Source organism: Alligator mississippiensis, chromosome 3 (genome assembly GCF_030867095.1).
Source record: "Alligator mississippiensis isolate rAllMis1 chromosome 3, rAllMis1, whole genome shotgun sequence".
Taxonomy (NCBI): Eukaryota; Metazoa; Chordata; order Crocodylia; family Alligatoridae; genus Alligator; species Alligator mississippiensis.
In genome coordinates this window covers 197,666,894-197,689,103 of record NC_081826.1, presented here as the reverse complement: position 1 = coordinate 197,689,103, position 22,210 = coordinate 197,666,894, and the positions used below count along the sequence as shown (strand labels likewise).

The 22,210-nt window shown below is 43.0% G+C and overlaps 1 protein-coding gene across 6 annotated transcripts in view; it reads left to right on the top strand.

The window, feature by feature from the left end:
- The window catches only part of CARNMT1 (carnosine N-methyltransferase 1), a 41,725-nt gene that overhangs the window by 6,989 nt on the left and 12,526 nt on the right, over positions 1-22,210 (top strand). For all 6 annotated transcript variants that reach the window (XM_014608748.3, XM_019478109.2, XM_019478113.2 and 3 more), the window contains exons 4-5: positions 8,285-8,425; positions 21,170-21,348. In XM_014608748.3, the coding sequence (XP_014464234.1) occupies positions 8,285-8,425; positions 21,170-21,348 (320 nt within the window). The remainder of the gene's footprint in view (positions 1-8,284; positions 8,426-21,169; positions 21,349-22,210) is intronic.

Here is a 22,210-nt window from a genome sequence, read left to right as displayed (position 1 = left end):
GACCAGAGGTCTTATATCTTCAGAGTGTTTTATTATTTCAGAATAATAGATACGATAGGTCAATATTCACTTTTTTTTCCTCATTTGTGTACTTTGGAGTTTCTTTTCAATGACCTCTAAGCTGGTAGAAAAGGGAACTTGCCTGGCATGAAAGAGCAGTGCCAACCTGGGTCATCTTTCAGGGTATTGGTAGGGAGCAGTGGTTTCAAGACTTAAGGGAATGATCACTTTACTGACCAGCATGAAGTCCTGAAAGATTTCTGGTAGTTGTATATAAATTTCATAGACTCATATGGAGCAAGAGATGTTTTTTCTCCTGCCAGGATTGATTGCAGGAAGTCAGGAAATGGGAAAATTTGAGATGAAGCCTTCAAGAATAGCCCGATGTTCCAGTGGAGGACTGCTCTAACTATAAGGAGGAAGTTCTATTGTAGAAATATATACTTTCACCTACAAATAGCCTGCACTTAAGGAGCTGCATCAAGCTTGGTAATGCTGATTGGCCTGTGTGTGTTGTGTGTATTGTGTTACAGGGGATAAAGGGAATAAGTAACAAGAAACATAAGAGTTAATAGATTCATAGATTCATAGATGTTAGGGTCGGAAGGGACCTCAATAGATCATCGAGTCTGACCTCCTGCATAAGCAGGAAAGAGTGCTGGGTCTAGATGACCCCAGCTAGATACTCATCTAACCTCCTCTTGAAGACCCCCAGGGTAGGGGAGAGCATCACCTCCCTTGGGAGCCCGTTCCAGACCTTGGCCACTCGAACTGTGAAGAAGTTCTTCCTAATGTCCAGTCTAAATCTGCTCTCTGCTAGCTTGTGGCCATTGTTTCTTGTAACCCCCGGGGGCGCCTTGGTGAATAAATACTCACCAATTCCCTTCTGTGCCCCCGTGATGAACTTAAAGGCAGCCACAAGGTTGCCTCTCAACTTTCTCTTGCGGAGGCTGAAAAGGTCCAGTTTCTCTAGTCTCTCCTTGTAGGGCTTGGTCTGCAGGCCCTTGACCATACGAGTTGCCCTTCTCTGGACCCTCTCCAGGTTATCTGCATCCTTCTTGAAGTGTGGCACCCAGAATTGCACGCAGTACTCCAACTGCGGTCTGACCAGCGCCCGATAGAGGGGAAGTATCACCTCCTTGGACCTATTCGTCATGCATCTGCTGATGCACGATAAAGTGCCATTGGCTTTTCTGATGGCTTCGTCACACTGCCGGCTTATGTTCATCTTGGAGTCCACTAGGACTCCAGGATCCCTTTCCACCTCTGTGCCACCCAGCAGGTCATTCCCTAGGCTGTAGGTGTGCTGGACATTTTTTTCCTCCCTAGGTGCAGCACTTTGCATTTCTCCTTGTTGAACTGCATCCTGTTGTTTTCTGCCCACTTGTCCAACCTATCCAGGTCTGCCTGCAGCTGTTCCCTGCCCTCCGGCGTGTCCACTTCTCCCCATAGCTTTGTGTCATCTGCAAACTTGGACAGAGTACATTTGACTCCCTCGTCCAAGTCACTGATGAAGACATTAAAGATTATCGGTCCAAGAACCGAGCCCTGCGGGACCCCACTGCCCACACCCTTCCAGGTCGAGACCGACCCATCCACCACAACTCTCTGGGTGCGACCCTCTAGCCAATTCGCCACCCACCGGACTGCGTAGTCATCCACATCACAGCCTCTTAACTTGTTCACCAGTATGGGGTGGGATACCGTATCGAAGGCCTTCCTGAAGTCTAAGTATACGACATCCACCCCTCCTCCTGTGTCCAGGCGTTTCGTAACCTGGTCATAGAAAGAGACTAGATTGGTCAGGCACGATCTGCCCGCCACAAACCCGTGCTGGTTTCCCCTTAGCATAATTTGCCCTGCCGGGCTCTCACAAATGTGAGCCTTGATAATTTTTTCAAAGACTTTACCAAGGATGGAGGTGAGACTGACTGGCCTATAGTTGCCCGGGTCCTCCTTCCTCCCCTTTTTGAAAATGGGGACCACGTTAGCCCTTTTCCAGTTCTCCGGGACTTGGCTCGTGCGCCACGAGCGTTCGAATATTCCCACCAGTGGCTCTGCAATGATGTCGGCCAGTGCCTTCAGCACCCTCGGATGGAGCTCATCCGGGCCTGCTGACTTAAAGGCATCCAGTTCTTCCAAGTGACTCTGCACCACCTCAGGGTCTACGTATGGAAGTCTGGCGCCTTGCTGCTGCCTCTCTACAACCCCAGTGAGAGACTTGTCGTGCCCCTCACTTAGGAACACTGAGGCAAAGAACTCATTGAGGAGTTCAGCCTTGTCCCCCCTGTCTGTCACCAATTGTTTCTGCCCATTTAGCAGGGGTCCTATTCCTCCCTGGGCCTTCCTTTAATGAAAGCTTCCAAAATGTAAATAGCCTTTGTTGTAGATGCAGAGAGCCTAGTTGGCATAAGTTGCATGGGTTCTATTTGTGCTGGTATTGTGAGTAAAAGTATATGACTTTTTATTCTTAAAAAATTATTTAAAAAGCACAAGGTTTCAAAATATCACCCAGTTATATAGCCAGTGAAAAAGGTGATTTGACATCATGCAGTTTCATATTTTTTCTCTCTGAAGAAAATCCAAACCACATTGGCTGCTTAGTTCTCTGTCCAGAATACCTCCATGCACTGAGTTATAATTGCTTGTTTTTCTACAGTGTATAATAAGCTAGTTTTCATTGTTATTGTGATCCCTTGCCTAATTACTTTATAAGAAGGCTAACATGATTAAATCCTCTAATCCTATAGTGCTGGATGCATTCACTTCAGGCTCCCAAATAGTCCAGAATCCAAGAGATGAAAAGGTGATGTAAAGTCAGTTTTTCCCCAGACTTCTGTGGTGTTGTCATTCATTTGTTTCTCTGAGTCTCGCCACAGAATCTTTCTATAAAATAGTCAAAATGGCTTGATGGTAACATGCATAAAATCTGTCATGTCTGCATTTTTTGCCACACATTCCAAACCACAGGGCCCTGAAGTTGGCCACACTGAGCAAGCCCTCTGAACTCTTTACTATTGATCATGTTCTGTCTTAAAAGCTGCCTGTAGTAACAGAAAGAATAATATAATAAATTTTATATCTCTATGAAGTTGTTGCTCTGAGGAAGTGTTATTGGAACTTGAGATACAGTGTAGGTTAAGAACCTGGACAAACTTTATTAGGCACTTTGCTTTATCCAGTGTGTTTGTTGATATCCATAAGCTAAATTACTTGTTCTTCATGCAGTTATCTCTTTCTCACTACCTTTATAAGTGTTTATTTTCTGACTATCATCAATATCCAATTATTTACAATCAGAGGACCTGAAGAAATGTTTAACCGTTAAAAGTGGATAGTAGTATTCCAGTCATGAGTCTTGAAGCAGAGCTGGGTCATGTAAGATGTTTCAGACATTTCTTCAATACCTCTACTATAGCAGTTTCTTGGATTGAGTATCTTGACTCAAGGGAGAAGCAGTAGTTTGGACTTTGGGATTTTAATCCATTCCCTAGTATAGCAATTGATTGTATTGTTACTAGATTATCAGGCAAGCCAGAAACATGTTCAATAATTGCCACCTCTTTCCCGCCCCCTGGTGTCGTGTCCCCCCCCCCCCCCAACCCCATTTCCCATGGAGCAGGGGTGGGCGTCTGACCATCAGCTTGCCATGGATCAACTGATCTGCAGTAAGACCTGTGCCTCCATCCCTTCCTTCCAGCCAATTAACTTGCTACAGCTAGATTGTCTACGACTAAGATCTGGTCAGCCCTTTTCTTTATAGGATTCTGGATTAATAGTTTTGAAGTTCATTGTTTCCAAAGCTAGCTGGCTTTCCTTTATTCCTCTTCATGCTTAGGCTATGCCACAAATGGATTGTGCCAACTCTTGGAAGATCCAGTCTGCTAAAATGATCTTAAAATAATATGACGCCTTTGCATATCATTTTTTTTTACCTCCATAATCTGGAGAATTTAGGATTGTTGCATCTTTCATACCAGTCACATGTAGTTTTTTTATAGTCTTATATATATGCAGATACTTTGTGGCTAGAGATATATGAAAGGAAAAATTAGTTTTCATACAGTTTTCCTTGTACAGACAAATCATCTTAAATTTTTACTTGTTCGGTTTATCCTAGAAAAATAAGACATTACCTCCTGTTTTTATTGGAAGACTATGATTTAGATTGAGAACTTTCCCAGATTTTAATTGAAGAGGGTATTAAATTTATATAGATATGTGGGTAAAATATTTTCTTTAAGTGGTTCCACTCTGATTCCGCTCTTAAGTGCACATGGAAAATTACGTTCTTCTGAATAGCGGCTGTTCATTGGAGCAACACCTGTCCCCTATGCACTCTGTTTTCCATAATAGCACAGTGTGAAGTACAGATATAAACTGATACTACATTGAGATTTTGTAACACTGAGTGCAAACTCATCTTACTGTCCGCACTCAGTCATATATTGGGTAAGAGGAACAAGGAGCACAGGACCAATCCTGTTTCAAGAAATAGAGATGGAGAACCTCTCCAAAACAGCCTTTGACAATTGAGATCTCTATTTAAAGATTCAGCACTAAAGTTTGGAAGTAGCTGTAAGTACCAGCCTAAAATAAGGAGGTTTGCCAAGCGCAATCCATCTTTGACATGGGCAAAATGCTCAGTACTAGGACCATGTAGAACAGGTTAGAAACCTGTATTCAGCCTGCAGATGTGGAGCTTTGGTATTTGGTAGGTGGGGGACTTCAGCTGTAGAAGCTGTTACCGTTCCACTGTGGAGAGGACCCGTGACAGCAGCAATTGGGTTTTAGTGCCCTCCCATCTCTGACCTGGATTAGCTCATTCTGGCCCATAACTGGAAAAGGTTGCCTACCTTTGATACAGAAAGCCTCAGTCAAAACCATTGCCTGAGTCTGACAGCTGAAAAATGCTTGGCCTGGTATTGGGTTTGTCTTTTATTTTGAGCGGCTCTGGGAAGTCATTGCAAAGCTTCGCTCAATACCTCAGCCTTATAACAGCTAGTTTGATTTCTTATTGTATCTCAAACAACTCTTGATTCATTTGATCAGACATCTATATGGTCTATGGCAGGGGTTCTCAATCCCTGCGCTGCAGCCCGGTCCTGGGCCACGGCAGGTCGGCTGCCTGACCAGAAACCAGCAAACTGCGCTGTGACCCCCCAGAGCTGGGCCTGGGAGGTGGGGGTATCCTTACCTGTCCTCCGGCTGGAAATTCTGGCTGCAGTTAACTGTGACTGCTGGTCTGCACTTTGTTGGACCGCGGCATGAAAAGTTTGGGAACCCCTGGTCTATGAAGTAGGTCTGTCTGTTTAAAAAATACTGAGACTTCTTTGTAAGATCCGGATCATAAACAGTGTCTTCCCTTTCCTTTTAGAGCAGTGAACCCTTCAATAATGTTTTGCTTGCCATACTAAATTTTCTGGGGTTCTACATTCTGTTCTTTAAAAGGCAGCTTCCCAAATAGTTACAACAGCACAAGCAGAGGCAACCTCATTTTTACATGCATAATTGATCCTTGGAGCTCCTGGGTGGAAAGGCTGTTACCATCAAATTTGGCACGTTCTACCAAACTTTTGATCATCCACAATTTGGAGCTTTAGGTAAACCCTACTAGGTCATCTGTCTAGCTTTGATCCAAACTCAAACGTGCAAGTGCTTCCCGTAAGCTACTAGGAAACGTTGTGCTGTATTTGTTAGCATGCCAGAGTCCTCTGTGGTCCTTACAGAGGTGATTGAAATATGTTTATCAAACAGACATAGCATCTTCAGACTGGTAGACTGATATAACACAAGTCTGAAAAGGCATATCCTTTCATTATTGCTGCAAATGAGGACCATTGGTAGAGCTGCTTCTATTCATGTTTGGGAACTCAGGAACTTGGTTATTGGATTCATTTGAAAGGCTTTTCTGTCCATGAAAGCCTGTCAAAATCCTGTGTTTGTGGGCAGTTCCACAACAGAGAATTACATCAACTGACAAGTGGGCATCAGATCTTCAACCCTTTGGCAGGAATCAGTACCCTTGAGGAAAATGATATAATATGTAATAGCAGGTCGCTTTATAACACCACAGGAACAGAAACTCTGGGTAAATCCTGGTAGTTGTTCGACTTCCATGTTAGCTAATATGTTCCTGAAACCCTGTCCCTTCTCAAATCAACAAAATCCTCGTATGTTGGATGCTGAAGGCCGAGTGAGACAGTCTCTGATATACTGATTGTAGTGTTTGCCGAGACAGTTAAAGGGTAAATGGTACTGGAGTCTTGTATGATTCTTGCTAGCCATTCTCTGATATACTGATTGTAGTGTTTGCTGAGAAGGTTAAAGGGTAAATGGTACTGGAGTCTTAAATGAATTTTGGATTGTGTTAAGTCTGGTTATGCTCTAGTAAAGGAATGTATCTATTCCCACATGTGCCCAAGACAAGTGATCTTTCTGGCCTCTCCAGCAATGTCCTCCTGTATGCAGAGTGGCACATAGAGTTCACCTTTTGTTGTTTTCTGCCAAGAGTTTTCAAGTTGGATGTTCACTAGGGCTGTGCAAAGCTTCGGTAGCCGATTTGATTTGAAGGAGATTTGGCCCAATTCGGTGGCCAAATCTCTGAATCTGAAATTAATTGGAAGACCAATTAAAAGGTCCGAATCGAATTGGCAGACTCTGGATCGATTTGGAAAAGATTTGACGCTGTTTTGGAGATTTGGCCATAAACTAAATGGGCAGCAGTCTTCGCCACGCTGGACATAGCTGCCTCCAGCTGGTAAGTCTGTTGTGGGCAGAGGGGGGAGGTAAGGGGCATGTGGGAGGGAGGGATTGGGGTTGCCTGGGGCTGAGACAAAGCTGCCCAGCTGGAGCGAGGGGGCACGGGACTCGGGCGGGGGGGGAGGAATGCAGGATGCAGGCACGGCAACACTGGGAGCGGGGGCTATGCCCTGCTGCTGCTTGCCCAGCCAAGGGGGTCAGAGCAATGCAGGCATAGCTCACTCTGGGTGGAAGGGGGCAAGCGGCAGCAGGGCGTTGCCTCCACTGCTAGCCCTGATGTGCCTGCATCCTGTACTCCCCACCCCAGCTGGGCAGCTTGTCCCAGCCCCAATTTCTCCCTCTCCCATGCCCCTGCTTGCCTCCCCCCTCTGCCCACCACAACAGACTTACTAGCTGGAGGCAACTGTGTCCAGCGTGGCAAGGACTGTTGCCTATTTAGTCTACAGCCGGATCTCCGAAGCGGTGCTGAATCTTTGGATCCGATTCGGCCGAATCTGAATCCTAAGTAAATACTTGCTGCTTCGCACAGGCCTAATGTTTACAGTCATGCAATCAGTTGTCCAAGTAGCTGAGCAGAAGCTAACTTAAGGCACCAGGGCTGCTTGCAGGTGTTAAAACAAAACAAAAAAACAGCACTTTACATTAAACTCAGCACGCTTTCGCACCAAGCCCAGCACATGCCTAGAAGAGGCATCACGTTAGTTGGACCTGGCTCACCCAACTTCTGTATAGATAAAAGCACCAAAAAACCCCCATTAAAGAGCAGAAATTAAGATTTCTACACCCTCCATACACTACAATGGCAAACAAGGCCAGGCAGAGGTCAAACATAACCCCACTGTACCCTGTTGTTCAAAAGAATCCAATCTTGTTTGCATGGGATGTATGCCCTCAAGTGGAATCTGGAGCTGTGTGTTTTGAAGAACTACAACCACTATAGGGTTAGAAACTATTATAAAAAAGAAAAGCAGGCTTTGTAATAAGCTAAATGTGTTTTCTGTCATTTTCTAGTTCTACTTGTTTTGTGTTTCGAACTGCAAAAATCTACTAGTTCTGCAGTTGTCCTCCCCCCATTTCCTCATTTAGGGGACTGACTGGGTACAGAAAACTTAAATTCCTAACATTTGAAAACTTGACAGGTTATCTGCATACATCTAGAGAAGCAAATAAGGGCCAAAAGTATCTTTCCCCTCCCCTTTCTTTGTCATCCTTAAGAATAAATGCAACCTATTTTAACTGAAATGGTTTAAACTTTTAAACTGTTGAAAAATAATTGTTTTTTTTAACTTTGTATTAAACTGTGGATATTTCACCTGTTGTTCAGCATAAATGTCTGGATAGTGGACTGTTTTGATTTAAGGTCTGTTCACAGCTGGTCTGTTTAGCCTAAAATATTATAGGAAATAAATTATACGCTGTAGCATATTCTAATTTCATATATGCAAATGTATGACCAGATCTCTCTACATTCTGTTAATAGATATCAGATAAAGACTTAACTATTATTTTTGTTTTGTTGCAGGGATTTCTCCAAAGTTAATATCCTGGTACCTGGTGCTGGGCTAGGTAGATTGGCCTGGGAAATAGCTATGCTCGGTTATGCTTGCCAAGGAAATGAATGGAGTCTCTTTATGCTCTTTTCTTCTAACTTTGTACTCAACAGGTACTTAGCTTATATTTTGCTTGCTGGTTGCAATGTATAGGTTCTAAGGAAGCAAAGTTGGTAACAAACAAATACGTAACTCACTGGTATACATTCTAAAATTCTAATGCAGGTAATCAGATATAAATGTGTGTTGCTTCCCTAATAAATTCCAAAGGAGAGGAAAATAGGGAATTAAAACAAGTAATGGGGCATCATTTTTTTTTTTTCTGCCTGCCAAGCAATAGCATTAGCCATTTGCTATCCCTGTTAGTTTCAGTGAGGTAGGCATCCTGTAAAATTTACAGTCTGTTTAGGGAAGACATGGTTTGTTCCAAGTTAAGCAGCAATGAACCATACTCCAAATTACAGCAGTCACATAAGCCATACTACAGAACCATAGAATCTTAGAAAATTAGGGTAGGAAAGAACCTCATGAGGTCATCTAGTCCAAACTCCTGCTCAAAGTAGGACCATCCCCAACTAGATCATTCTAGTCAGGGCTTTGTCAAGCCAGGCCTTAAAAACCACCAAGGATGGAGATTCCACCACCTCTCTAGGTAACCCATTCCAGTGCTTCACTGTAGTACTTCAGGTTTCTTTATTTTCCTGGAGACATGCACAAGTAGTTGCAATTAAGTTAGATTATGAAGTTACTCTTTATATCTTTAAATGGCTTTTTATTGTGCTACTTTATATAATGGTGATGCTGGGATATTCAGGTTAATGTTTGAAATGTGCTGCATGATTTTATTGCCCTCTTTTATAGCGAGCTTGGAGATTGTATATTTTGCATGTCTATGGTAAGCAGTGGGGCCTTTTATATGAAAGAGAATGGGTTGGGGAGGAAAAATTATACCTGAAATTTTATCTAAAAGTCATGGAGATTGTAGTAGCAAGAACAGCTTTGTGATTAAGGCACAAAAAGGGCATTAGGTTCATTACATTTGCACTCTGGATTTCCAGCTTGATACTGAGCTGGTTACTTAATGGACTTACTCTTCTTGCTCACAGAGAGATTAAAAAAAGAATACCATATTTACTTGAATATAAGATCATGTTTTTCCCCCTAGTGGGCACAGGAGAGAAAAGCCCCTTGTCTTATTTTTGCATGCAAGGGGATCTCACTAAATACATTGTCTATTACTGTACTCAGTAATGGAAAGCAAGTATGAAGTTGATGAAATGCAGCCAACACTAAGCATGACTATAAAACACAATAGGTTAATGCAGCCGATCTGAATAAGACATGCGGTTGTGCCCATTGTGCTCAACCCCTTCTCTGCCTACTTTCAAGTCATGGTGAGCCACTATATTGCATACGTTTTAACTTCCTCTTCACTCTCACAACTGAGCTGAACCTTTCTTTCCCATTTCCAATTACTCCCATTTCTTAAGCCTTTAAATGCCTGGCAAGCATCACGAAATGGGGCCCCAAAGAGTTCACCCAGGATCCCTCTGTTGCCCCCCCCCCCCCCCCTCCACCCCACCTTGCCCTCTGAAGTGAAGCCAGACCCCGCACCTTATGTGCATGTACATTTTTGGACGATTCCAGGGCTTGTGTCAATAACAGCCAGTTCCAATCATGATTCAGGACTAATTAGCACAGGGATCCTTTGTCGGGGTTATCTAGAATATACACACATACTAGGGATGCACTGATAAAGATTTTTGGGTACCAGTAGCTAATACCAATAGCCGATTTTTAAGGAGTCATATTGGTCGATACCGATCTGAATTCCCATACCAGCCAGGCAGCTTGGAGAGCTGCGTGCAGCTGGTAAGTGTGGGTTGGGGGAGGGAAGGGGCATGGGGGGTGCAGATCAAGCCCCCCACGTTGAGGGAGGAGTGGGGCTGGGGAAGCACTGCCCAGCTGGGGTGGGGAGGGTGAAGTACAGAGCCGCAACTCACCCAGAGGGTGTGGGGAAGAATGGGGGGGCACGGCTTCTGTTATTGCACATAGCTTGTCTGGGAGCCACTGGTCCGGCACTTGCCTGTTTGTCTGGCAGCTCCTGCCACTGCTCCCACTGGTTGCCCAGGAGGGCATGGAAGGGAGCGGGTGTGCCCCCAGATCTGGGCAGGGCAGAGTGGGCTGAGGCTGGGGCTGCTTGGGGTTCTTCCCTGCCTGTGGTGCCCTCCCGGATGAGTGGTGTAGAATGGCAGGAGCCTCTTCCCCACGCCCCCTGGACAAGCTGCAGCTCTGTCCTGCATCTACCGCACCCTGGCGAAGCAGTGCTTGCCCCTGCCCCAGCCCCACTTCTCCCTCACTGCGGGGGTCTTGATTTGCCCCCCGCTTCCATCCCCCCTCCCCTTCCACCAAAACAGGCTTACCAGCTGGACGTAGCTCTCCAAGTTGCCGGCTGTGCTCCTTGCTGGCCTATGTGCTGTGCTGCAGTTGCACACGTGCATAGGTATTTATCAGCCAAATTATTGGCCACATCAGGCCGATTTCTGATACGATCAATTTTCTTTATATCGATGCCAATCCAATATCGGACCAGTGTATCAGTGCACCTCTAACACACATTGAACAGTGCTGAGCTGTGGGATCACCAAGGCATGAAATGCTGTTGACTGGTGGTGCCCAGCCCAATGAACTAGATGGTAAATTATGATCCTTTTGGCTTTGGACTAATATTATGCATAGTTCGTACATACATAAAAGTTGGTATAAAAGTGCTGCCCAGAAGTATGTTTATGGAGTACCTGTACTAAAATTTGCAGTAGTTTAAAAAAATAAGGTAACATGCATCAATTCTGGATGGACTAAGTGCATGGGTACTATATGCAAATTGCTACAGGAATGTTTAATTTCAAGGTTCTTTTCAGATTTGCTCCTCACTTAGAGAGAGCAGGGTCTGACAGTAAGGAGAGGGGGAAGCAGAGAGCCAAGGGGCTACCTGATGCCCCAGACTTCTTTTCTCTGCTGTAGCAATAGGAGGGTTTGAATTCAAGGTAAACCTACATTAATTAAATTCTATACAAGGAAAGGTATAATATTTATACATTTTCTATATATATAATCTATTTTTGGGGGGGGTCATCATATTATCAGGGTCATCTATTCGAGTAAATACAGTAATATGTAAAGTACTTTAATATTATAATGATAGGCACTAACAACAAATTATACACAAAATAATTCTAATTAAATTTAAATATCATTAAAACTGCAAAACATATATTTACAATTAATTATACATTCTGTTTGGGAATACTTGATGAAAAAGACTAATTTTTCTTGACCAGATTGCTATAAAAATATCACTATACTTCTAGTCACGTCTCACCTAGCAACTAATTGAATTTTCTATTTATTCAGTTTTGCAGCTGCATAATCTATTTTAAGTCTATTTTGAGACTATACTGAGTAAAGTGATCTTATAAAATTATACAATTAGAGTGATTTAAAAGTAGGTGTTGACCTTCTGTGTCTGTTTTCTATAAATGACAGGTGTTAGACACATTGCTTAATACACTACTGGAATGCTCTTGTACGCTTAAGTGATGAAGTATAAGAACAGCACAGTGTAGGGTCTCCATAGATCAGAATACTTCCATAAAAAGTCCTTCAAGTTAAGCCAAAACAGTGTTACCACTGAGAGAACTGAATTTTCACTTTTTCCAGGTGTTAAACAGCTTTCTACTCTGTATCTAGCCAGCATCTTCAGTAGTACATTTTTTGAAATCATATGCAAGTAAAAGTGCTCCCTGCTCTTCAGTCAGTTTCTGACTCTTGTTCTCAGTTATACTTGTAGAGATTACTGTAGTGAGATGACTGTAGAAATTTAAAGTCAGCTCCAGGAAATTAAGAAAGTAATTTACTTTGTGAGCCTAAGCAAACTTTTAAAAATAATCAGTTGTTTTATCTTTTGGTACTTGCGTTATACAGTAAAAGTTCTGTTAACCGGCATTTTACAAGCTGGTATGCTCAATTAACCGGCATGCTGGCTTGTAAGATAAGGTGAAACTGGAAGTGCCCTCTGTGGCCAGGGGCAAAGCAGCCTGTGCTGCCGAGCCCCCACGGCCCGGGGGTATAACAGGCTGTGGGGCCCGCCTCCCTGTCCCACAGGGCCCGCGGAAGGGGTGGTGGGACACCCAAAACATGGTGGGAGAAGCGGCGGCCTGAGCCACTCATTAACCGGCATATTTTGTTATCCGGCATCCCCCAGGAATGGGGGATGCCAGATAACAGAGCTTTTACTGTATACATCCCTTTGCCTTTATCTTTTTATATTGTTTGTAAAGTAATTTGCATATACTAACTTTTAAAAACATTTCATACTAACTGTTACTTAAAGAATGCTGAAATCCTAATGTACATGGTAGCAGTATTTTGCTATGGCACCAGAGTTTGAGCCACACTTCAGACTTGTCCAGAGGGTTTTTCCCAATCTGTCAGTGTTTAAGTGAGAACTTGGTCAGTTCTATGTGGAATTGTAGACAGCCAGACATGAATGCGAGCCACATTTGTTCTCTTGTATTTTGTCATCTATGAAAGCTGGTATACCTCAGCTTAGTTTGGTGATTCTCAACTAGGATGTTGCAAGACTCTGGGGAGCCTTGAGATCCTTTCAACAGTGCCGTGCAGTGTCATACAGTTAGTACTGTTAGGTATGCAAACATGATTCAGAAGATAAACCTAGAGATTTCAAATAGGAAGAAGCTACATTGTTAAATTCTGGCCTATTGTGGTCCTTCTAAGACTTTTGTAAGAGAAGAATTTCTCTTCTGTAGTCAAAGAACAAGTGAAAACTAGAATCTGGTATTCTCCGAGTGGTGCCTCATTTATTGAGGAATGCCTCAAGTCTAAAAAGGTTGAGCACCACTGGTGGGGTCCCGGATGAACACTCTTTTTACTGGGCATTGCAAGAACACAAGAGTAAAAAGAAGAAACACACAGCTACATAAAAGCTTGAAAATCCAAATATAAAGCAAATGACTGCAGATAGCTACAGCTAACTGGGGAGTATTAGAAGACAGTGATGCCATATTAGCGTGATAGGCAGTAGGGCTTTGAGAAACGGCTGTTTGATTTGGTTTTGGATTCAGCTGTTTTGCAGGACAGCGATTCATTTCAGATGTTTCGGATCACTGTCCCCTTTCATTTCGGCCGAATCTGTTTTGGAGATTTGGCTCTGCTGAATCTCCTCCAAATCTGTTTCGAACAGGTTGCAAAGCTTCTCACAGTTCTACTGCCCAGGTAGGTGGGGCTTGGGGCTGGGGTCTGCAGGGCCCCTGCGGGGAGCAGGATGGAGCTGTTGATGACCTGTCCAGGGAAGGGGGAGGGCAGCTGCCCTCCGTGCAGGTGAGGAGGCCTCCCTCCCCCGGCACATCTCTGATTCCTGTCACGCTGGGTCGTGGGGCAGGGAAGCAGCACAGAGCGGTGAGCAAGCCTGCTGGTCCCTGCTGCACGACTCGGTTCCGCAGGGAGCAGAGATCCACACCAGGGCCTCCTCACTGTCGCCGCTACCCGCCCTGCGCTGCCCCTTCTCTGCTCCCTCCAGAGCCAGGTCATGCAGCAGGAACCAGCGCTGCTCTGCTGCGCCACTTGGCTCCACAGAGAGCAGAGATCCATGCCTGGGGGTCTCGCCACTGCTGCCCGCCCCATGCAGCGGCAGCGAGGAGACCCTCCAGCGCAGGTCTTTGCTCCCTGCACAGCCAAGTCATGTGGCAGGGCAGAAACATACAGCTGTTTCCCTGCAAGCCCAGCTCTGAAACTCCAAAATATTCCAAAACCTTTCGGATGCCTTGTTGTGTTTCGGAGATGTTTCTGAGTCTTCTGTTTTGATTCAGATTTGGTGTTTCGGGTGCTGAAACAGCTCAGAACACCTCTGAAAGGCAACGGCTGCCGAAATTTCACACAGCCCTAATAGACAGCAGGTGTCTGGTAGAGCCTTAAGAAGGAATATTGAATTTGAATCATTTTTCATTATCCTTAGTTGCATAGACTTGCATATCTGATTTTTTACTTGAACAGAGACCTGCTAAATATGAAATCCTTACCCTACATATGGTATAGTTAGAGGGTCTACCAAAGTCAAGGCAGCTGCCAGCTGATTTCGTGGGCGGACTGCAGACCAGGTGGCCATTTTTGCAGGCAGAGTGCAGCAGTGCCCCTCCCCCGCCCTGGCCAAGGGTCCCTGGTAGCCCTGCCTCTTGCTGGTGATAGGTTGCAAAGGCTGTCCAGCATGTGGTCCCACCCCTTATTGCCAGCTGGCATTGAGGGGTGGGGCCATATGACAAACAGGCCGTGTAACCAATCAGTGGTAAGGGGCAGGGCTGGCAGCCATCTTGCTGTGCCAGCGGTCCCTCTCCCCCCTTTCCATCATGCCTCTGGCAGGCTGCACAGCTGAGTTGCAGTGGCCACAAGGTCTGCTGGCTGCCCATTTTTAATGAGGTTTTTTTGCTGGACCTTTATTTCCACCAGAGAGCCCACCGGAAGCACAGGCCTCGTGATTTTTTGCAGGGCCTGCCCAAAAGCACAGTTTCCATGAAAACCACCAAATCGTGATTTCAGTAGGTTATAATTATTGTATTCTTTCGTAACCTACAGTAAGCCTATTATAATATTACAAAATCCTTTGACATCTTAAAGTCTTGTATGTTTTAATATGGTGTTTCAGCATAGGATAAAATAACGTTTTTAGCACTGAAGCATACATGTATAGGATTTTGTTAATAGCCTTTAAGTTTTATACCACAAAATTCAGTGTGTTGATATTACTCATTTGCTGTTACTTGTATCTTTCCTGGCAAAGGAAAGATGATCATTTTATCACCTGTAAGATCCCCCTAGGCAGTTGTGGAGACTTCCCTGTCACCACAAAGGAAAGGATGGAACTCTTGAAACTGCTCATTTGCTTGTTGAGGTTCAAGAATTCCAGTGTTCCACTTTTTACAGTGACCTCAGGACTTCTGTTCAGGGGATGTGAGGAGCCAGTGGTTCTTAATTGCAGTCCCAGCTAACCTTTTGAGAAGTTGACACCTGACATGAACAGGGAAAGATATATTGTGTCCTGTTTGAATTTCAGGCAGTATTTAAGGAAAAGTAACAAGCAGATGGAAAAGAAGCATTTCTTGAAGTAACTTTTGTAGAACAATTCATCTTTTCTCCCCCTTTATTTCCCCAGGATAGTAAGATAGTCCTGATGTTACTGGTCTCCGTCACAAACATTTAGAGAAAATGAACAAAATTCAAACTTGATCTCAAATACGTTGGTAAAGTTTGTAAAGCTAAATATTGTAAACCCTGTTCTTGCTGAAAATGAGTTTTAAAGCAGTTTGGCCAAAATACAAAAATAGATTTTTTTGTGATTCAATTATCAACTGAAGATTTTTTTCTAATGTACCTTAAGGGTTTGAGTTTCAAGTCTACCCTCTCTAATTTATTTCTAGAGTGATAAAAGGTGCTATCTTCCTCAAGGGCCAAACCTACTTCAACACGGGTCTCAGCTATGTTACCTATAATGCACAATTCGCTGTTTAATTGTACAGTAAATTTAGACCAGCTACACATGCAAAGTAATTATCACACCACAAAAGTGACTGTCAAGCTATAAAAAGAGCCAACCAGCTACAAATTTAGTGCTTGAAAATATATATATCTGGGTTCAGCTTTAATTTGAACCTGTAGCAGGGGCCCGTAGGAATACATTTTTAGAATAGAAATTTGCCTTGAAATATAACTTTAAATTTTCTATATAGGAAACCTGTTTTTCTCAATTTTCCTTATGCTGTTGCCCACCTACCCTAGCCCTTCTGCCCTTCCTTCTCTGCACATGAAAAGACTTGTATCTTATTTCCTCTATGGTCTGCACCCTTAGGATATGGTGCAGAGTTGATTAGCACAAGTGAAACATTGTATAAATGCAGCTGTGTGGCTTCCTATGTTCAGTGCAGCAAGGATGGCACAGCCTGGCATCAGGAAAATATGGTGAGGGGACAGCTCTATTTGGGTTTGGAACCACTGTTCTAAACCCTAGCTAATGTTTTTCTCATTTTTTAAATTATTTGCTTCATCTTAATTTAATAACCTGTACCACTTCCTTGAAAGAGGCCGTGAATTGTTACTCTTGATGACCACATAACTAGAGACCATGATGGTCAAAGACAATGTTGATGCATTAAAGCATGTTAAATTCCTGTGGGGATATTCCTATTTAATAGAAAAGTGGCCTTAGGAGGAATGACTTAATGCCATTTTACTCCTGAAAAATGCATATCCAAAGGAGTTTGAATGTGATTTGATGTACAGTCATCACCTTTGGTTGGCTGACTCTAATTTTCCCAAGACTTTTTAAAGAAAAAACATAAGCTTTAAACTTGATAGGATGTTTAGGTGGTAGCATGTGCTAAAGCAAGCAGTTTTTTCACATCTTGGAAAATGAAAAGATTTTCTGAGAAGGTTTGAGCTACAAGAATAAAAGCTGCTTTCCAGCTAAAAACCTTTAGTTAACATGCTTTAACTTTGCACATTGAATTCACACCTTCAGTTGATTCACTTTAACTTTCCAAGAGACTAGCCATGAGACATTTAAATAGATTGCCTTGCTGTACATGAGGTGTAAGATTTGGGATTCTGTCTATAATGGCCCAAGATGAATCTGAAGCAACCTTTTTGGATCTATATCTTGAATCAAAAGTAAGAGTCCATAAGGCAAAAAAAATAATAGCAAGTCTCTGTACCATTAGGGGCTCTTCCCCAAAATTCATTACACTTTAGAATCAATGTTTCTTTTTATTTTTCCTACTGATTAGTTTTACTGAACCATTAAATATTTGTGTTTTGGATGTGAATAAAGAGGAGTGGAGAAGAGGAGTGTTAATTGGTATCATTTGTACCTGGTTGTTGTTATGTTACTTGTAATTTCACACAAATTTAGGCAAACAGTTGTGGAGACTTGTTACCTTCAGCCTAGGACTGGAACATTACTTCTTGGAACATTTAACGTTTCTTCTATCTAAGAGCAGTGGTTGATAAATTTTGAAAGACGGCTACAGCCAGTCATTGTTGGCTGAAGGGTGGGGTCATTGTTGGCTGAAGGGTGGGCATCAAAGGGCCTGCACCAGGTATTTGGTGTAGAGCAGTGATTCTCAGTTGGAGTATTGTGGCAGTTTGGGATCCTTTCGAGGGTTCCACGGGGCCACAGTTAACAGTGGAAACATGAGTTATGAGGTAAACCCAGAGACTTCAAATAGGAATCCATAGTGTTAAAAATAGGCCTGTGTGAAGTGGAAAGTATTCGCTTCGGATTTGGATTTGGCGATTCGGAGGGACAGTGATTCGATTCATTGACTGCCCCAATTTGATTTTGGCTGAATCAAAATCTGAAAATATTCGGTGCTGAATCTTATTTGGCCATAGACTATAAAGGCAAGCAGTGCCAGCGGGAGCACCTGAGGGAGCAGCCAGACGAGCCCCGGCTTGAGCTGGCAGCCCTGGGAGAAGCCACAGCTTGTCCAGCTGCACCCCCCCCAACTCCCTAATCATTTCCTCCAGCCCCCGTGGCTTCTCTTGGGGCTGCCGGCTCGAGCCACGGCTTGTCTAGCTGCTCCCCCAGCTGCCCCCCTGCCCAGGGTGAGGCAGGCACTGCTGGCAGCCCCAGGGGAAGCCGCAGGAGGAATGATTAGGAGCTGGGAGATCGAACTGGGACCTGGGGGGAAGCCCTTGTTTGTTCCCCCAGCTCCCGGTTTAGTTCCCCAGTTCCCTATTCTATCCCCCCAGCCCTCTCATCTTCTCGCGGGGCTGCTAGCACTGCCTGCCTTGCCCCGGCAGGGGCACAGCCAGGGGAGCAGTCGGACAAGCTGCAGCTTTTTCTGGGGCTGCCAGCTGCTCCTGCTGGCACTGCCCAGTGCCTGCCTGTACAGTCCATAGCCGAATCTCTCTGAATCGATTCGGAGGCCTCTGACTTGATTGGGAGTAATTAATGGGTCTCCTGATTCGATTTGGATTTGGAGATTTGGCCGCCAAATCGGGCCGAATCTCCTCCAAATTGAATTGGCTACCGAAGCTTCACACAGCTCTAGTTAAAAACATTCTAATCTATTGTGGTCTCTGAGATCTTTGCAACAGAAAAACTGCTTTATTTTTCTATAGTCAAAAAACCAAGTGAAAACTAAGAGCTGGTATTTTTCAAGGAGTGTTCTGAGTCTAACAAGATTTGAGAACCATCTAGTTGGAGTGTAAGTCTGTGGTGATGAAAAAGGAGGGCTCCCAAATGTAATTAAGGGACTATCTGAACCTACTGCAGTAGATGAGGCAATATTTTACCTCCTTGTTTCTCATTTCTCTAAGGTAAAATTAGGATAGATCTGTGCTAAAAACAGGAATTAGGAGATTTGGGTTCTTATTGACTTTTCGCAGATTTTATGACTTCATGCAAGTCAGTTTAGTCTTGTCTCAGTTTCCTCATTTGTAAAATGGAGCCATTTCCCTTACGAAATGTTATGATGTTATTGATGTTTGAGACATCTGGTAGGGCTGTGCGAAGTTTTGGTCACTGATTTGTTTCGGCAGAGATTTGGCCTGATTCAGTACCCAAATCTGCGAATCGGGGAAACTCTTCAATCTCTCCAAATCAAATCAGAACCCTTTGAATCAATTTGGAAAGATGTGATGATTCGACATAGACACAGCCTGAAATGTTTTTTCTACATACTTCAAGGTACCAGGTGGCTCGTGAATGCTGAGATGGTGGGGCGAATGGAGCATCCCACGGTGGGGGGTCCCAGTGCACTTGGCAGCAGACCTGTAAGTGGACCAGAAGTACATCCAGTCCACTTCTGGGTCTACCGGAGAGCATGTTGGGGGGGAGGGGGGGCCGCGTCCCCTATCCCCCCCTCGGCTCAGCGACTGGTGCATCCTGGGTACAGGGGGTACCCGGGGTCCCCCCATGGCCAATCGCTAACCTGGGGGAGCCCTCCTGCATGCTCGGCAGCGGACCCAGAAGTGGACCGAAAAAACTTTTAAAGCTGTGTCTGTGGCCAAATCGCTGATTCTCCAAATCAGCATTGAATCTTCAGATTTGGATTCAGCTGAATTGAATTGGGGACAGCGATCTGAATCAACGAATCGAATCACTGTCCCTGATTTGGGCCGAATCCAAATTGAACACAGCCCGTTCTGCACACCCCTACCATCTGGATTATGCATGAATGAACAGCATAGCGTATCTTTACCAAAAAGGTTGTGTTTCTGTTTTAGCAGGCTTTTAAACACTATCTTGTTTAGAGTAACTTTAGGAAATGTAACTACTGTATGTATCCACAGTTTGGGTTTCTTCCCTTGGAGTGCTAGAATTATGCATACTTAATTCTTTATAATATATAGGCAAACATTTGATAATCCCAGCTGTTGTACTGATGCTCACAGCCTATAAAAATGGTTTTACTGTAAACGGGGCATCTTTGGTTCTATACCTTTCTTTCACTCTTCAGAGCACATCTGCTTCAGCTTCAAGTGGATGGATGCATTTTCTATTAACTCTGCAAGCTGCCCTTGTATGTAATGATAAATTATGTTATTTTCTGGTATCTCCAAAACAAGGGATGAGTCTTGCCCTGTTACTACTGCATTTTTCTATTGTCCTCAGTTACGTAGGTGTAGCCCTGCTTTCATTAATGGGCATGATTGAGAATAATTGAGTGCAGCCTAGGTCTTAGGGTGAGTTTGTAGGCCTACCAGAAGTATGCCTTTTTAATTTACAGTATGAGCAAAGATGGATTAGTACTATAAAAACGGAGCTTTTTATTTATTTTACAGAGTTGAATTAAACTACATAAGGGTCCCAAAGTTAATTTGTCTTGTGTTCCATAAAATTCAGAGTAAAAACACTCGAAATTTTGTGAGGTTGTTCAGCTAAATTGTGGTGCTGTCAATGAGCACATCTACATGAGACACTTTATGCGAAGTAGCCTAATAACACTGCACAGTAGCATGTTGGGCAAAACCTGTGATAATACGCTACTGCGCAGTAGTATTAGGCTACTCCGTAGTAAGCATCACTAAAAAAAATTGTGCTGGCGCTGTTGTGCAATAATTTTAGTTACTTTGCATTTAGTTAGTACTTACTTAAGCAAGTGATAAACTAAATATGCATTAATGAATGTGTAGACGTGCCCAATGTAATGCTGCAAAGGGCAAAAAGTCTGATCCTGTTGAAATGAACAAAAGTATGTCTTTAGATTAAAGGATGATAGTTTCAGAAAAAATACATTTACTTTGACCCTAGCATTATAGCTTTAAGAAAGTACATATTACTAAATCTAGCATTAAAATGGGTATTCACAGGAAATTATAAATATAAGAGTGAAGTTCTCTTTCTCTTGTAAAAACAAAGATTCTCTTTCAGCAAAGCAAATTCTCTTGGTTCTTAGCACTACTGAACATTTGTAATGGAAGTCTTCACCATCTTGCAGAAAGAATTACATTCTTAATTTTGCTTTAAGATCAACATAAATGAAAAATGTTGGAAAAATAAGAGGCTAAAAGAAGAAAGTGCATTTCAGTATAGCTAGTAACAGTTGCTTCTTGCTACTGTGTTTTTAAGGAGTAAAATAGTTCTGTTCTTTGTTAAAAGTCAGTCATTCATTTAATGAATGTAAGTAAAAGTAATTAAGTAAAAGTCCTATAGAACTATTTTTATAAAGTCTACATTGCTATCAAGTACATTCATTGTGGACACTGGTGAAAACCAAAATAAATCATTTTATATTTGTAAAATGAATGACTAATTTTGTTGTTTTGACTTTCATATTTTGCAGATGCTCTGAAATTAATTCCTATAAACTTTATCCCTGGATTCATCAGTTTAGCAATAACCGGAGATCTGCTGATCAGATACGACCAATTAATTTCCCTGATGTTGACCCCCACAATCTTCCTCCTGGTGCAAACTTTTCTATGACTGCAGGGGATTTTCAGGAAATTTATTCTGAGTGCAGTAAGTAGATAAATTATAGATGTCAAAATTACTGGTTACAGTACATATTGCATCTTTAACATATACCCACTATGGTATGACAGAAATTTGCTAAGCAATAAAATAAAATCATGCTTTCAGTTACTACAGTGAACAACAAAGTTGAAGAATGCACCTAGGTTTTCACAGCCAAAATAAATGTTGCTCTTCCTTCAGTCAGAACGTATAGATAATCTATAGCACATTTGTGTATAAAATGGATTCTACTTGCAGTGGTGATTTTAATGAGAACAGTGATAGTCTAGAAAACTTTCCCCAGTAAGTTTTATAACATCCTGTTCATCTCACTTGAATTAGAAAAGCGGTTTTAAAGAAATAAATGAGATAAGCAGCCTATCTGCTGTAATGCTGGACTAAAGTTCAGTATTGTTGCTTGACAGCTTTTCTTTGATGAAATAAGTCGCTACAAATTATTGCAGAGTAGTTATTTACAAATAAGTATACATTTACTGGCAGTCACTGGGCACATCTACATGAGACGCTGACTCTGCAGTAGCCTAATAATACTGTGCAGTAGTGTCGCATGGAAAAAAACATGCTGAGACATTCCTGTGCAGCAGTGTCACTTAAAAAGTGTTTGCTGGCACTACTACACAGTAACTCCAGTTGCTGCTCATTTATACAAGTACTAAATAAACGTGCAGTAGCATCTAGGGTAGACTTGCTCATTGACAAGTATTTTAGAAATTAACTAAAGGATAATATTTACAAAAGACATGGATATTCCTCATTGTCAATAGCCAGATTTGTCTGGATGTGTCACTTCTATAGAAACCTGGTGGTGTTTCTCACTTAATTCAATCCCAGATTAATATGGAACAGA